We start from the raw sequence: 18301 nt of genomic DNA on the forward strand, positions 1-18301 counted from the left end.
TTTATATGTTTATCATCAAGGGGGGGGGGGCATTAGAATCTAGTTTCGCCTTATGTTTTGTTGATCCTTTTCAGACAACAACACCTTAAATATGCTATCGGCGCATGCCATGGGACCGCAAAGTCATGCAAACATGTGCTTTGATGCAAATACTGTATTGCTGATGCGTCAGTTTTCGGTGCGGAGCTAAATCGTGGCGATCAACAGTGCTCAGTGAACGATGGCTTGAAGCAGGGAACCTGGGCGATCTTCACCGCTCCTAAAATTAAAGGCTGTTTTTTCAGTGAAAACCGACTGTTTTGGAGAATGCCCGAAATGTCACCACCATTATCGTTTCACCTCTTTGACACTGATAGTACTCGCACCATACACCATAGGGGAAAGAAATCAGTCCCCTGGGGTGGGGAGGGAGGGTTTTTTGTGCAACGGTTTACCTTATTTTATTTTATTAATTTTGACTGTGATATTTCAAATAAAGTTCAACTCTAAACCGTCTGACTGCTTTCTTTATCATCGAAATCTTTATTTGAAATACCACAGTCAAAATTAATAAAATTACTTTTATTAATTTTGACTGTAGTATTTCAAATAAAGATTTCGACTCCACACCGTCTGACTGTTTTATATATTACCGACAAGTCCTTATCTCGTACGTGTGTATACACCATTGTAATTGCTCCGAAAACATTGCCAATTTGCTAATCCGCTGTCGGTATCAGCGGATTAAGTGATTGAGTCAACACCACAGCCGTCCCACACGCATTAACTACGTGTGGGACGGATGTGGTGTTCACTTAATAAGCCAATCCGCTGATACGCTGATACAAGTTGGCAATGTTGTTTGCGCAGCAATTATAGAGTGGTATGTGTACTGGTTGAAGAGGAAATAAGGAAGTTTGAAACACAGTCAGACAGCTTGGAGTCGAAAGCTTTATTTGAAATATCACAGTCAAAATTAATAAAATCCAATAAGGTAAACCGTTGCACAAAAAAAACCTCCTCCCACCCCAGGGGACTTTCATCTGCCCCTTGTGCATACACAGTGAACCATTAATTACAACACCGTCCCTCCACCCAGGTGGGTGTAGGGACGGTGATTACAACATCGCTTCAACCCGTGAAAACGACAGGTTGAAATCTCATTTCACATGCATATGTGCAAATCCAAAGCCAAGCCGGCTTCATTTAGATGCAAATGAACGAAGGGATATCAAACAAAGGACAGCCGACTTCTAAGAATATTCATGGAGTAGTATTAACATTAAACTATTTCCCCATCGATCTGCGTATCATAATATGAAAAAGTTCTCTTTGAAGGAAAGCAATTCTATAATTTTAGCGTAGCATTGCGGTGTTTTTGTCCAACAGTAAAACCATATACAGAAACGAAGCCTGTGGTTAAAAATGAGCTTACGCGGACCACGGTCCCTTGGTGGAGGGACTGTGCGCGGACAAGTACAATGAGACACACTGATTTTCTTGATTTCGTTCATGCTTTCCTCTGACTAATTTTTCTTTGATTTTTTTCTTATGAGTCCACCAGTAGAATTGAAAGCCATCTAGTCGATCGACACCCGTGACACACTTGTCAGATGTTATCTTCGATACCTCTGATGTCCGATGCAACATTCTCTTCGACAAGCTTGCTTGTCCGTTCTTTCGATACCTCGACACACTTGTCCGACAACCTCTAAAATGGGTTATTTCTCCGGGAATATATTGGCTATGAAATGCGGACCTGTGAACTTTTATCTCATTTTTGTACTAAATTGAACTGACTTGGCTTCAATGTTTGTCGGCTGAAATATGTTTTTCATGATTGTTTAGAGAGTTTACTGGCGCAATGGTAATTGACACGTTTTGTACAAACAAGAAAACACCGTTTGAAGGACTTCTTCTGCGGGAGAAGCGTACCCGTTTCACACGATCTACATTTGTTGCATAATTGTTCATGTCAGTGGCTTTTCTGCATTTTGGAAAAAAGTTATCTTTCTATCATTTGTTTTTCACTCGTAGTTCTGACATCGCGATGGTCGGACGAATTCTGATCGCATCGTTTTGATGTCAAAGGAAAGTTTCACAAAAGGCGATTTTTTAGAAATTCTCTCGGACATTTGAGGAAGCCATTAGGCCGATTACCTCACGGCCATGATATAGCTGAATGATCTGCGCCCTGACCTAGACTTTGACAACTCATTTTTATCTTGATCTGGCACTTTCTCCCACATTTGATAACAAACAGCTGTTTGTTTTAGCTCATGAAACATGTTACAATTTTTTTCCAGTGGTGCTTGACTTCAGGTGGATCGAGTAGATTTGGGCTGAAATAGTTGCAGTTAGGCCAATTTCTGCACTTGGCGGCTCCCCGGAGTCCCCGGGTATGTACAGGGAGTATTTAGTGGGAACCGATGTCATGAGGCGTAACCTAGTCAGTAGCATTTATTGCATTGTTTACAGAGTGCACACTCGTAGTTATAATAGAACAACTGTATGCTTGTTTTCAAGCTCCGATTGTCGCAGTTCCAGGCTTTGACAATATCCTAACTCATTTTATCAAGTTCGGGGACCCGCTAATATATTTTTATATGAATGCATTAATCATTGCAATATAATTCAACAGTATCCATAATGGATATAGAGGTGTATTTTCTATACCTGCACTTCTTACACCCCCAGCAGATCTGCAATGCATTATGGTTAGGGAATCCAGCAATATCCATAGAGGATTACAAGATGTATTCCCAAAATCAACTCCAGAGAGTGTTTAACTGGATACTAATAGAATCCATTGTGTATTCTACAACTATATTCTCTAAACTGGATAGCAATGGATTCCCTTATGGATTCCGCTGTATACTGGTAGAATCCACTGAACTATATTCTAGTGGATTTTGATAGATACGGAACATTTGGCACAGTGATGGAATTACTGCAGGGGATAAATCATCTGCAAATTAAATTTTGTTTTATGCCAATGATTCTACTACTTTCCTAGTTTGAAGCAAATTGCAAGATGAACAGATGATACTAGACTACTGCTATAAATGACATTTTGTCATTCACAAGTTGAGGGAAAATTTTCTTTATTTTATGAATACATGCAAATTTCACAGTCTTCAATGTTTGATGGCTGTTGAACGAGTCAAAATTTTCAACCCCAAGGAGGATTCTAACTTGCATACGTAATTTTGTCATAAGTTAGATAAACTTTATATCTGATTTGAACTTTTTTATATTTTTTCAGCTTACACATAGGACAACTTCAAGATGACAAGTCAAGCAATAACCAAAGCTGTAACAGACAAGTACAAGTCTTTCAGAATAATCCGTCGATGTGACGATATGAAGTTAAGGACTTTACGGACACTCGAAAATTTTTTGAACATTAAGTATTTATATTGGTCATGTTGATTAACTTTAAAAATATGGTGGATTAAATTTTACTCCTACCAATTTTTTAGCCCTTGCATTCTTTTTTTGGGGGGGGCGCCAGCAGAGTGGTGTAGGTTGTGAGATGATGGCTTGATAGCTGATTTTCAGCAGCAGTGATAAGTTTCAGGTTGTTGGCGTAAATGCTAGTCAGAGTGCAGAAGGTATGTTGATTTTTGTATGGCAGAGCAGCAGCTAGCCTGCCTGGCAGAGCAGTAGCTAGCCTGCCCGGCAGAGCAGCAGCTAATCTGCCCACCAGAGCAGCAGCTAACCTGCCCGGTAGAGCGACAGCTAACCCGCCCGGCACAGCGACACCTAACCAGCCCGGCAGACACTATAGGGAAAAATTGCGAGACTAGGCGAGAAAGTGACGCTTTTTCGCAATTGGTGAGAATCTCTTGTCATTCTCACTGCTACCGGTGAGAATTTTTGAATTCACACTGATGATCAGTGAGAAATCAACTCTTAGTGAGATAATACATTCTCACCGGTGAGAATGGAAATTCTCACCAAGCACGGTGAGAATGGTAATTTTTACAGTGAGAATCAACCAGACTCACCATTCATTGGTGAGAATCAGCTGGACTTGCTGTTCACTGGTTTGAATCAATCTGGTTAATTCTCACCAGTGAACAATGAGTCTGGTTGATTCTCACCGAAAAAAAATTACCATTCTCGCAGTGCTTAGTGAGAATTTCCATTCTCGCCGGTGAGAATCTATTATCTTACCAAGGAAAGCATTTCTCATTTCTCACTGGTGAGAATTTTGAATTCTCACCGGTAGCAGTGAGAATGACAAGAGATCCTCACTAATTGCGAGAAAGCGTCACTTTCTCGCCCTAGTCTCGCAAATTTTCCCTATAGTGAGAGCGGCAGCTATAACCGTCCAGCAGAGCGACAGCTAACCTGTCCTGCAGAGAGACATTAATCTTTCCGGGAGGGATCCACAAACCTAATGGGTTAGCAATGCCACGCTCTCCCCGGAAAGATGGTCCTGGAGAGCTCCTGGACCACTGCGGGACCTTTTCTGGAGAGCTCCCAAAAATCTTGTCGGGAGGCTAAAATTTTCATAAGGGAAGCAAGTCAGGAGATACAGCCCATTATATAAGCTGGACCCAATTTTGGATAAAGGAATAATACGAGTTGGCGGAAGCCTGGAACGTGCCTCAGTGTCACCAGACAGCAAGCACCCAATCAATAGTGCTGCCTAAAGACTCACCAGTGTCAACAATCATACTCCAAGACACCACAAAGAAGTCAGACATCTTTGAAGGTAACTCAATGCAGGTGAAGCTAAGAGAGAAATATTGGATTCTACGGGCGCCTACAGCAATCTGCAACCTCGTAACCAAAGTGTCATCTGTAGAAAATATAGAGCTAAAGTTTGTGAGCAGAGGATGTCAGACCTACCAAAGGACCGCATCACTCCCAAAGAGCCGCCATTCACTCGTACAGGTGTAGATTACTTTGGACCAATGGAGGTCAAACGTGGCCGTGTCACTGAGAAGAGGTAATGAGTGATGTTCACATGTATGGCAACTCGTGCGGTACACTTAGAAGTAGCCTGGTCATTAGACACAGATTCGTGCATCAACGCCATCAGAAGATTCATAGCACGCAGAGGACAAGTTAGGTCAATCAGGTCAGACAACGGGACTAACTTCGTCGCAGCCGACAAAAAGCTGAAGGAGAGTATCTGGAGATGGAACCAAGAGAAGATAGCTGAGATGCTACAAGACATCAAATGGGAATTCAAACCCCCCCCTGCAGGTTCTCACTTTGGAGGAGTATGGGAGCGTCACATCAGAACCATAAGGAAAATCATCTTTTCCTTGCTCAAACAACAACCACTTCGTATGTCTGATGAAGCACTCAGAACACTGTTATGTGAAGTGGAAGCCATAATTAACAGCCGACCAATCACCAGGCTGTCAGAAGATCTGAACGATCTAGAGGCATTAACACCCAACCACCTGTTGATGCTGAAGCCAAAACAGGCCCTGCCACCCTGCTTGTTTCAGAAGAATGACAACTACGTACGCCGTCGATGGAGACAAATGCAGTACCTGGCAGATATATTTTGGAAGAGATGGATGAAAGAATATCTCCCATTGCTACAAGAGAGACGGAAGTGGCTTGAGATCAGAAGAAACCTCAACGTTGGAGACTTAATGGTGTTGATCGTCGACAACACAGCGCCAAGAAACTCCTGGTCCATGGGCAGAATCACCCAAGTCATGAAAGACAAGAAGGGACTTGTCAGGTTTGCAGAAATCAAGACCAGAACGACTACTCTGCGACATCCAGTGGATAATTTGTGTGTGCTTCTGGAGGCCGACGCCATCGAAGATTCGTCTGAAGGACGCAAGAACAGCTAAGAGCTTTAATCTTTTTTATTAGTGATATATGAACAGTATATTATTCATGTTTGTTTAGTTAGATTGGATTTTGACCAGTTTAGAATATTGGATTTATAATTGTTCCGTGTCACATCTACACAATTAGGGGACCGGAATGTTACGGTCAAAATCAACATCCCTTATTTGGCCATAGTTCAAATTCAAAGTCATGTGAAATGAGTCATCACTTCATTTCCGCCTTCAATGTTTACCTTTTGTATTACGCAATGCGCACATGTACCCATTCCAAGCGTGCTTTTAGACACTTTAAGTTAGACCTTCGGAGAGTGGACATGTCTCTGAAGGCGACCGGCTATAGTTCTCGCCAAGATTGCTTGTAAAGACCATTTTGATGGAACAGCTTTGAACCTGTTGATGCGATAGTCTTATACAGCCCCACAAAAATATCGGTGAGCGCTTCAGTGATTCTTTTGTGACTTAGGCAGAATAGCCTTGTTCCATTGTGAGACTCTTAGCACGTGTGCCTTACAAAGGGCCAAGGACTCATTGAAGTATGTGAACAATGAACACTATAATGGACACATTCAACAGACTCTGATTACGTTAAATATAGTACATCTCTTTGAGACTTTCAGTTAAAGTAATGTAGTGATTGTATTCTTATGCAACTTTGAGTTAGTGATTGTTTCAAAGCAGCTAAATTGTTCACTCGTTAAGTCAAGGCTGCTTTTATGCAAATGAGATTTCATCAACAAACCTTTGACCCCTGAGTCATCTCAGAGGGAGTATTACTTCCTGTTAGTTACTTCCTGTTTCCCATTTCCTGTGTCATAGAGTGTATTTACTTCCTGTGTCATAGAGAGTATTTACTTCCTGTGTCATAGTGTGAACGTAGCTTAGTTCTCACTTCCTGTATCCTTTTCTTTGATTTGTTTTCAGTTAATCGTTCTCAATGTTCCAATACGTATAAAGAATTGTTATTCTCTGTCTGGAAGACATGCTTATATTCGAATAAACCACTTGAAACTCAGATCGGATATTTGCATCGTCCTATTTAAGAGGGAACGCATTACAGAATATCAGCTGTAGACAACTCTTGCAAAGTACCGTAGTTGCAGACAAATAATTTTGAGTTTTAAGGATTTGTTTGCGCGCTACACTGCTCTTCTCAAGAGTAAATTTGAAGTGTTATTAACTTTGCTGGCAATAGGTTTTAGAGAATTGGTTAAGAACTGAACATTTCTTACAAAAGTTGAGAACTTTAAGAAAACTGTCTGGATGGGGAAACTCCATTAAGCGTGTTAGATCCAGAACTTTCTGTGTGAGAAGTTTGCTGGAAAAGAGCACAACAAGTGTGCACTGTTACATATTGAGAGGAGAGACCCAACGATTGCAGAAGGACTGTGAAACAAGTAGGTTGTGGAAGTAGTGATGTATAAGTTTGATAGAGAAAACTCATCACTTTTTGAGAGGATCTGCATCCACCTGTGATCTGGATTTTCACATGCGTGATGTCCTTTGCCTTGTGATACAGAAACTTCGAGGGAAAATCACTGAGACTAAACAACAGACAACAATTGACGGCGGTTACCAGAACTTTAGGGAATTTCTCGCTGCTACTGCAAGGACTGTAGAGAATTTCTGTAAAGTCGAAAACTTTGTATTTGGATATTTTGAATGGACAGTGTGATTCAATTGTTATTTCATAGAGTTGACAAGTTCTGAGTTGAGTATACAGAGTACACCCTTTGTACTGTAATAAGTGAGTTTCCGAGGGAAAACTGATGATTGTTTGATATCATATTTCTGTGTTTCTAATTTTCAACATCAGAGAGTAATTATTTTCTTATCGAGGTGTATTTACACATGTATTTTGGAGATTGTATCTGTTGATGAGGGTTGAGTTCTTAGAGTTTACTGCACCCTCTAGAGGTCAGATACAAGAAAGTTTCTTCCCTTATGAAAATTTTAGCCTTCCCGACAAGATTTTCGGGAGCTCTCCAGAAAAGGACCCGCAGTGGACGGGAGCTCTCCAGGACCATCTTTCCGGGAGAGCGTGGCATTGCTAACCAAATTAGGTTTGCTGGATCCCTCCCGGAAAGATTAATGTCTCTCTGCAGGACAGGTTAGCTGTCGCTCTGCTGGACGGTTATAGCTGCTGCTCTGCCGGGCTGGTTAGGTGTCGCTCTGCCGGGCGGGTTAGCTGCTGCTCTGCCAGGCAGGCTAGCTACTGCTCTGCCAGGCAGGCTAGCTGCTGCTCTGCCATACAAAAATCAACCTACCTTCTGCAATCTGACTAACATTTACTCCAACAACCTGAAACTTATCACTGCTGCTGAAAATCAGCCATTACCAAGCCATCATCTCACAACCTACACCACTTTGCTGCGCCCCAAAAAGAATGCAAGGGCTAAAAATTTGGTAGGAATAAAATTTAATCCACCATATTTTTAAAGCCAATCAACATGACCGATATAAATACTTACTGTTCAAAAATGTTCAAGTGTCCGTAAAGTCCTTAACTTCATATTGTCACAACGACGGATTATTCTGAAAGACTTGTACTTGTCTGTTACAGCTTTGGTTATTGCTTGACTTGTCATCTTGAAGTTGTCCTATGTGTAAGCTGGAAAAAATATAAAAAAGTTCAAATCAGATATAAAGTTTATCAAACTTATGACAAAATTATGTATGCAAGTTAGAATCCTCGTTGGGGTTGAAAATTTTGACTCGTTCAACAGCCATCAAACATTGAAGACTGTGAAATTTGCATGTATTCATAAATAAAGAAAATGTTCCCTCAACTTGTGAATGACAAAATGTCATTTATAGCAGTAGTCTAGTATCAATCTGTTCATCTTGCAATTTGCTTCAAACTAGGAAAGTAGTAGAATCATTGGCATAAAACAAAATTTAATTTGCAGATGATTTATCCCCTGCAGTAATTCCATTAACATTGTAGACTTCACCATGTAATACTCGCTTGGTTTGAGTACACTTCATTGCATACCTACATGAACTTTCCAAAGCCAAATTGAAACATAGTTAGAAAAAAGGTAGGTCTTAGTACTGAGCTTATATCTAAGTTGCTTATCAAATGGTTGCAGCATTAAATGCAATAGAATATTGTATGCATATTTTGTGGTGTAAGAGTCAACTCCAATGAAATATTGTAATGAAATATTGTAAATTAATTATTGATTCTCCTTACAATATGCCAGCAAAATATCTACAGGTTACATATAAACAAATGTCAAAATACGTTAATAAAAATTTTAAAATAAACTTCAACTTTAAGGACACACGTTCAGAATAATCTTATAAGCAGTCAGATGTATATTGATGTCATACTATAGAGAAGTACGTTTTGGAATACATGTAGCAGGTACCAGACTCAGTCAAGAGTTTGAGTTTGAGAACTTAATGACGATAATTCCTACATGTATTGTTCTTTCTTTGTTTTATATCGTACATTGAGGGAAATTTGTATACATTAGCAAAGTTTTACCTTTGCCAATGCAAGAGAGAAGTATATTATTTTTGTGTACACTGTTCCACGGTCCCTATATCGTTGTACACTCTACGTTCAACCTCACGAGTTATACCAATTATTAGAATTCATACAATTGAACAGTATTCACTCGAGAATTGCGCCGAACAAAAACAGTAAAAAACTATGTCTTCACGTCGCAGAGAAGGCAAATCGAAAATTTACTTACCAAAGTTTAAACGCACGCCTAGATCCACGGGGATGTTATGGTGATCATTGTTCAAATCGACGAGCCGATCGATCTCCACAAGCTGATCATGACGACGATGACTTTTTTACGCGTCGTAAACATTGCCTATAGGTTTTACATATATAGCGTGCATGGAGTCGTCAGGACGATGTCAAACAGCAAATTTACGTGAAATTTTGTCAAACTTATTGGGAAAAATCAGCGACGATTTACTCAGTAATTCAAAGGTCGTAACTGTCCAAAATTTGCCGCTGAGATTTGACCTTTGATTGTTTTACCAATCTGACCAATCATAACGAAGTCTTCACATGATCTATGATGTCATCATGCGTGATACTATTACTTCCGGTACAAAGTCCTCGCGATCCCTGCAGTGTAACTAGCATGAAGTACAGCGGACTTCAAAAGCATTTAAATAGTACACTGACGGAAAGTTCATTGAAAAAACCTAGAGCGTTCGATCGACTATCCAAGCAACAGTACATTGAGAGCTCCTGTGGCCATGACTAAGTCGCGACACGATGTCAGAATATAGCAGGAATATAGTGGCGAAACCCTACGTATAGCATTCCCATATGCCGCCGTGCTACAACTGTGTATCGTACAAAACCTTAGCCTTTTCGGTTTTACGGGACCCAAGTTTCATGAAAATTGTATTCTTTGAGACAGAGTGAGATACGAAAACCAACGCATCAGTTCAACTGTGTAAACTTGTGTTCGCGTGTGTTTCTCTGGAGAGTTGAGGTTACGTGCACGTACGTACACGCATCCATGGGTTGAGAACACAATAACAATAATGAAAATGGATTTACAAGATTTATTCCCTTGTCTTAAAAACTTCAAAAGTCGGCGATTTAGTAACTGCACTGATCAAAGTAAAATGATGTTTTTTTGTAAATAATTGTCGATGAGATAATTTGTAAGGTCAAATATTGTCACAGACGTGATGTAAATCCTATATTTAAAAGCAAGCAATGAAATGTTATGTTATCAATTTATTATTTCCTTCGTGGACTACGGCCAATTTTCGAGAGATTTTCGTTGCTGCCATGAATTTAATTTTGAATTTTCTTACGGATTAATTTATCATTGGCTCAAAAGTAACCTGATGGGCAAAGAAAACTTTTTCATAGGATCTTTTGTGGCTGCCTACAGTGTACTCATGAAACAGAATACCCTTTTTAGCAGTTTGTAGCTCGATCGCCTCAATCACATCATAGCAGCTTTTACTGTCTATTAATTATCACACTATGAATGAACTACCGGTATTAGCACTGCAAACCCACGCTCATGTCATGTTCATACATCGCTGGGCTTATGTATACCATCTGCAAACTTCATTTATTTTTATTTTATTTTTTTATATTTGTGATAGACAATACCGCAGCAAAATTAAGCTTACTGATCGCCTCTGTGCAACTATGAACACATGTAAGTCGATCCGTCCTCTGCTACTTCCATGGTTACAGTCAAAATGCATTAAGTGCAGAGATGCTGCTCCACTCCTATCATTTTCTGTCGCTCTACGGGCCAGATTTGTTGTTAGATATATCTGATCAGCCACAATTATTAGGCCACTAATGTTCCTGCAGGGATGCTGCACCATTCAAGTAATTTTCTGCCGCTCTGCCGGACAGATTTGTGACAAAGTGATCTGCCCAGCTAGCGGGGCAGATTCTGCGGGCCAGAAATCTGCCCTGGAACTCTGGCAGCTTTAGTCCAAGACATTCCTGTCGCTCTCCTGTCGCTCTCCTGCCAGGACCTCATTTTTGTAAGGGTTAACAGAGTGTAAGAGATTGAGCACTTAGTTGAAATTTATTTTTGTTCATTAAATTATTATTTGTTACATTAAGTTCTGCTGGTGTGTCATGTGTTGCTCAGATGTAGCACAGACTGTCTATGCCAATGCTGTGTCCATAATTAAGAGGTCATTTGAATGAAAGAAATTGTTTTGCTCCCTTTATGTGCAACCACAGCCAGGTTTGACCAGGAATGGGTGACAGAGACAAGAGGGTTGGTAAATTCGAAAGCTGTACTTCATACTGAAACTTCATGCACATTTGTTTCAGAAGAAAAATAGATGGTCGAATTAAAAGAGTAGTCAAATTGATCAGTTTTACAGTTACACACGCAGAATGAATTTTGTCCATGTATCAGTCAACAAGACAATGTCATGCATTCATTGCTATATGCATCTGTTTAATGAAATCCTACAATGAGTGTCTCTGTTACCTTGTCTGCTTTTCTACCGACATCAACCCTTCCATAGATGTCTTCACTGTCTGTCTGTACAGTGCATCCATATGTATCAACATACCCATCGGTGAGATTGACACGGATGCCTCCAAGTTCACTCCAAACCTCATAATCAGATGCATAGCTTGAAAAAAGAAACAAAGTGTATAAAACATCTCGAACACTGAAAGACTTCTAAAGCACCTTTGTAAGCAATGTACTACGAACTATATGATTTATATTTTTCATACTTAGTAAAAAAATTTGTACAAAAATATTTACGCAATGTTTTTGAAGTAAATTATCTGTGCTTTATACTGAGATACTCCTCACAATGATTTCGATTAATGTATCAATGATGTGCTTGACTAGACAAAAGGTTGACAGAGCTACTTCACCAGCACTAACATGGTCACATTATTCAGGTATTTGGATTCTAGAATATGAAGTCATTGCTTTGTCACTGAGACGCTGGGCAAATTGTACACAATTCAGTGATATACCATGATTGGGATTTGGAAAGATTTGACACCATGCTCATAAACCAGCCATGAGGATTTCCTAAGTGGCTCTCTATTAGCTTTGTTAAGCTTTGTGAAGAAAAAGGACATCCCCAGGATCATATTGATTTTACACTGGGAGCCTATCATATTTCAGTCTTCTCAACTTCAGTAGATGATGTCAACAGGTCGTGGTCATATCCTCAACGGCTGTGTGACTTACTTATTCATAAACATTGCGCCATATCGGTAAATCGGAAATGAATGACAAGCAAAAGTGAAGCAAATTCAGCATTTGATTGGTATTCTTCATAGTCACCAATTTTGCAATTTTTTTGCCAAATAAACTCTGGTTGTATCGTTATAATCAAGCTGCTTGAGATATGCTAGCTGTCATCAGTTTTGGTACAGCCGCCATTTACAATTTTTGATATGCACAACGAATGTTGAGATATGTTGTGCATAGCAACAGTCTCCCACCCATCGTATGGGTCGCATATGTGCAGCGGCATACAGGAAAAACCCTCCCTTTAAGTCTTCAACATACCTGCACTGGGGATATAGACGTACATGATCTACATACAATGTGAATGGAAACTCATACGTTATGACAGGATTGGAAGCTCTTGTCGAATAGTAAACATCTTTTCCAGATCCAGACCCAATGTTACGCAATGGATGACGGTTAGATGAGCTGCAACAAATACTGCCCGTGGTGCTCACAACAACTCCGGCGTAAGTTGTAAAAGTTGTACTCGTTGATGAAACGCCATAGCCTGCAGAGCGTATTTTGTGTAGCTCTCCAACTCTGGAAGGTTCTGTGTACACCTGGTTGTTATCTAAAATCAGCTTACGAATCGGATCATCCTGGTTAGACTTGTCTTGTACATAAACTGTACCAGATGAACCATAGCCTTCCCGGAAGTCTGTGTGGTGTGTGGTTCCTCCGTATGCCTGCAGTTCACCAATGAAGTCATACCAATCTGTATACACAGCAATTCGACCTCCACTGCCTCCACCTCCAAGATAAGCTGCACCAATAGAATAAGATTTTAAAGATGATTGACATTTATGCAAATAAGGCCTTATAGCTGCAACTTTTCAAATAACATCTACCACCCTGATAATGATGCATACAATGAATGGTCTGAGTGTTCCTGTTCATCAATCCGTCAGATTTACAGACTGAACTCTTAAAAAGACAAACAAAACGGAAATATATAAATCTCTGAACACACCTTCACCGCCATTGACCTCAACAGTACCACTGCCATCAAGATGACCGACATGTGCCATGATGCTGCCCCCAGCACCACCTCCTCCACTGCCATCACTGTCATGCCTGCCATCCTCCCCGTTGGCATGGAGACGACCCTCAACACGCAAAGTATCATGAACTTCAAGATGTATCATACCTACAAAACAAAGAACACTGAACTTCATTCCAAATGTACACAGAACAAGATCATGCAAATTTGTCATTATCATGTAGGCCCCTGTCAGTCATCAAAACTCAGATTTGATTTACAAAAGACGATTGATTATCTTATGTTTATTAATTTTTTTTATAAAATCATGTTAATGTTTAAAGTGAAAAATGCTACACAAGGTAGTCCTGTAGTTAAGTAAAGCTAAAAATGTTGTTTAATCACAAATTCCTGACAAGCAAGAAGCTATAATAGCAGAAAACATTATGGATATCTTCTATGCAACTAATGTTATGACAGTGCATAAATCATGAGAAAAAGGGTCTAACCAAATCTAGAGTGGAAAGTTATAGTACAAAATGTCATGGAGCTTTGTATGAACCTGTATGTTTAAAATTGCTGGAGCCAAATATTGTGCACACAAAACTGTATTTTAGTTAACTGTCTACAACCACAATTTGCTATATTCTAAGTTTCTCACTATGAAACTCATAGAATTATGATGCAACAGTAACTGTGGTACAAATTACAGCAGGTTGTTTTCTAAAAATTTCATTGGCATTCAATCGTACTGTATACGAATTGAAGAATACAATCACTTTGATGAAATCATAAAATAACACTGCCATCAGGTGGATTGTCCAATGAAGTTTATCCTAACAGCAAGTTCACATCTTGGTATTTGTTTCTTAAAGACTTGTAACATCCCTACCTCCACCACGGCCACCATTTTTCCAATAATCTCTGTAGACGTACCACCACCACTTCCTGGCTGAGATGGTGTATACATGGAATCATATGCTACAGATGAGTAGAGTCCATTATCCCATCGACCTCCTCTTCCGCCGTGAGCACCTCCACTGGCACCAGTGCTGTAACTGGGTTTGTCAAGACCAGAGCCAGGTCCATCACTAGCAGAGTGCCCTGACCAATCAGCATGTACATCACCTGATTGTCAAGCAATAAAAATCAAATAAAAAATCTACAATCAGGATAGAGTTCTCTTCATTTTCCTCATCTGAGGATCTACCTCATCCGTTAAATTGCCATGAAAGTTTACATAAACCAAAATGATCACTTTAGTTTTATTTAAAATTATAGGAATTTATATGCTAGATGAGAAATTTTATACAACATAGGGCCAATGTCCCTGAAGCTACTATAGATGTACAAAGGACATACAGAGCATAATACCAGATATAGTGAGTGCTGAGCTCCTTTGGCAATACAGTGTATAGAACTGTTTCAGTATGACTTATTCTTACAGAGCCCCTATAGACACAGACATTCATCAATAGCCAGCATAGAAAGCTGCCATCTATGCTTATAAAACTGTATAATACCAAATATCAAAATTATCAGACAAGAAATTTCAGAGAAACGTAATTTTTGACCAAAAATGGCAAAAATTGCCTCAAAAATACAAAATTGTTGATTTTATCATAATTTGAATATATCACATTTTAATCATCCATACAGACCTGTGTATGAAATATTAAAGCTATAAGACAAGCGGTTTCACGAAATCATTTTTTTATAAAAATAACAAAAATTGCCCCCGAAATACAAATGTGCATATTTCTGCACAATGTTGAGAAATCTGAAATAGGACATCCCTAGGGACCTATATAAAAAGTAGTCAAAGCTGTATGACAAGCAGATTTGAAGAAGAAGATTTTTAAAGATGTTTTGACCAAAAATGACTATAATTGCCTTAAAAATACAATCTTACATTTCATCACACTTTGAACAAATCTAAGTAAGGTCATCCTAGAGACCTGTATACAAAATATCAAAGCTGTCTGACCATCTGTTATGAAGATTTTTTACCAAAAAGGCTTTTTTGAGCTAATTTGCATATTTTTAACAATATCGAAAAATTAAAAAAGACAGGTTGTCATAATCATATGTTGCATCAAAACAACAAATATCAAGTCTGTAAGTATGTGGTTCTCCAGAGAGTGGCGATCATCCTCACAAACAGACATATGGTACATACATACAGACTGACGATGGACGCTGGTCGGATACCCATCCCAATAGCTTCTGTAAACTATAGTCTGTAGTAGCTAAAAGTTTCCTGATGGAAGAAAATGGTTCATCAGTTGCGACACATGTTTTGATAGCTTCATTCAATTCAATGTCTTCAAACAACGCTTAGTGAAACTTAAAAATCTAGGAATTCCCCAAAAAACATTACAAAGCAACAGTAAAACCTTTCTTATAACATGTTTCAAGGCTTTAACAACATTGATTTTTGACAAATACGGACAATTACAACACATACCGGAACACACAAGTACAATGAAAACATGACATAGTGTATAAGGTACAGATGAAGTAATCCATAAGGAGAAATAACAGAGATAAACGGAATCGGATAAAGAGGCTTTTTAATTTTGGTAGGTTAGAAAATTTGATTTTTTGGTTTTGGTTTCTTATTTCCAAACAAGGCGTTTTTAAGAAGAGCAATTTTTTGATTCACTTTGGTCATAATAATTACAGAATTGCTGGGTTTATCAATGACATCTAGAACACAGAACATGTTTTTCTAAGGGGCCAGTTTCATTGAATTAAAAGGCTCATTTATCTTATAAATTTGCAGAATACAGTTCTGCACACCTCACCCTTAGCTAACTCTAGCCCCAACAAGTGCGTTGAAAATGCTGGGGTGCAAACCATCCTTGTATTGAACAGGCATGGAATCTGTGATGGTTAAATTACCTGCAACATCTATTGTGACATTTTCAGCAATAACCAACATGTCATTGGTCCTCACATAGCCACCAGCCTTGACCTCCATTAAAGAGGTCAAGTTCAGCACCATCCTGTTGTAATCAGCCACAGTCAACAGCTCAAATTTGCCATCTGCTCTGATAGTCATGTTGACAAACTGGTAGACACCATCAATCTTGTTGCGGGTGCTGCCATACGACCAGAAATATAGAAGACCTCCACTTTCTACAGTGAAATCTTCTATATCAGATAGGGTGCCATTTACTTCCATCCAGACGTCGCGCATAACAGCTCGCCTAGGGAGCTCTAGATGTCCATACCTGTATGGATGGGTTAACAAAATATTATTCAAAACTCACATTAAACTCAAACAGGGTATAAGATACTTTGCATGAAGGTCATGCATCTCTTTCATATCATATTATTATGTCTTTGTTGAGTCACAACATTTGCTTTGTGCATACATTTTTTAAAGCAAATAATTTTTAACCATTCAGTACACCAAAGATAATGTGAACATTTAGACAATGTCACTTGAGCTTTCCACCACTCAAGATATTTAGTAATTTAATATGGTGCAGGAAATGTCAAACATTGAAGGATGTAAAGTAGTTAAACATGATAGTAAAATATTAGAAATTTCATAAAAATTGTAATAATTATGATTTTAAAGACAGGGTCAACTGTCAAAGCACAGACCTGTATACTTGAGTGTTAACTGGTATGTAGATGTCAACCCAGTCAAATCCAAATGTCTGTTGTTGGCCAACATGTAAGACACCAGTGCGATCACCAAACATCTTGCCACCTCGTACCAAGACCTCCTGCGTACTTGTGTTTGTAAGAATAGCTACATGAGCTTTGCCATGAATGTGAACTTCATCAAAGATGTACACATCAGAGTGATGCCACAACCATGTGATGCCACCGGAGCGACTGATATCTACATAATCACCATTCAACAAGTCTCGCAAATCACCATGGTCGTAGTTGGCAGCTCTAGGATATCCTAAGCCATTGTTGTCGACTTTCAGTGTTTTGTGGATAACTTCACCTGTGTCTAGAACACGCTTTTCAAGATAGACTGTACCTGAACCACCTACTTCATACGAGCTGGAGCCTGTCATATACGGGAAGTCAAAAAGAGGTAATTGCAAAATGTAATTTGTTACATTGGATGTAATCACAACTGAATTTGATTACAGTAGATCTAGATGTAATGACAGTTACCATTTGTTAAGCCAGATGAAAAGACAGTTGCAACTGGTCAGGCCTGACAAAATGAGTTGCCATCCGTCAGGCCATATGAAATGACAGTGCTACTGCTGGATGAAATGGCAGTTGATACTGGTCAGACCAGATGAAGTAACAGTTTCTATTGGTCAGAAATGGTGTAGTCAAAATTGCGTTTGGTCAGACTGGATGTTATGATAATTGCATGTCAAACATAACATTTGAGCAAATAAGAATAACACACCTACTCAAAGCAGCAATGGTCAATTTTAACTATTATATAGTCTTGCAAAGAATACAAAAGGCTTTCAACAAATTGAGACTCTTTCTCTTTGGTTCAGAATTTCTCTTTACAACTGGTTCTGAAAATCAATTCACAAATGAATCACTGATTCTCTGAAGGATAAGAATGAGTTCAGTCATGTACCTCCATAGGCAGTGATTGTCCATTGAAGTTTTTCATATCCTGGTAATAGACAGCAACTCTTCCACCAGAACCACCGCCAGCTCCGCCTTCACCACTGCCAGCATTTACTGAAATGCTGCCATAACCATCCAGTTCTTCACATTCAATCCAAAGACTTCCTCCAGCACCGCCCCCTGTCAAAAACAATTATACAGTAAATAGGAAGCAGTAAAGG

General features: G+C 39.2%; 1 protein-coding gene across 1 annotated transcript in view; it reads right to left on the minus strand.

The window, feature by feature from the left end:
- Window positions 1–17554, minus strand: part of LOC139116583 (uncharacterized) — a 44534-nt gene extending 26980 nt beyond the window's left edge. Inside the window, exons 1-6 of the mRNA XM_070679179.1 lie at window positions 17127–17554; window positions 16416–16747; window positions 14448–14639; window positions 13503–13679; window positions 12812–13295; window positions 11762–11909 (exon numbers count right to left, since the gene is read on the minus strand). Coding sequence (XP_070535280.1) covers window positions 11762–11909; window positions 12812–13295; window positions 13503–13679; window positions 14448–14639; window positions 16416–16747; window positions 17127–17554 — 1761 coding nt within the window. The remainder of the gene's footprint in view (window positions 1–11761; window positions 11910–12811; window positions 13296–13502; window positions 13680–14447; window positions 14640–16415; window positions 16748–17126) is intronic.
- Window positions 17555–18301: the final 747 nt, after the last annotated feature.

The sequence above is a fragment of the Ptychodera flava genome, chromosome 17 (assembly GCF_041260155.1).
Source record: "Ptychodera flava strain L36383 chromosome 17, AS_Pfla_20210202, whole genome shotgun sequence".
In the NCBI taxonomy this organism is placed as follows: Eukaryota; Metazoa; Hemichordata; class Enteropneusta; family Ptychoderidae; genus Ptychodera; species Ptychodera flava.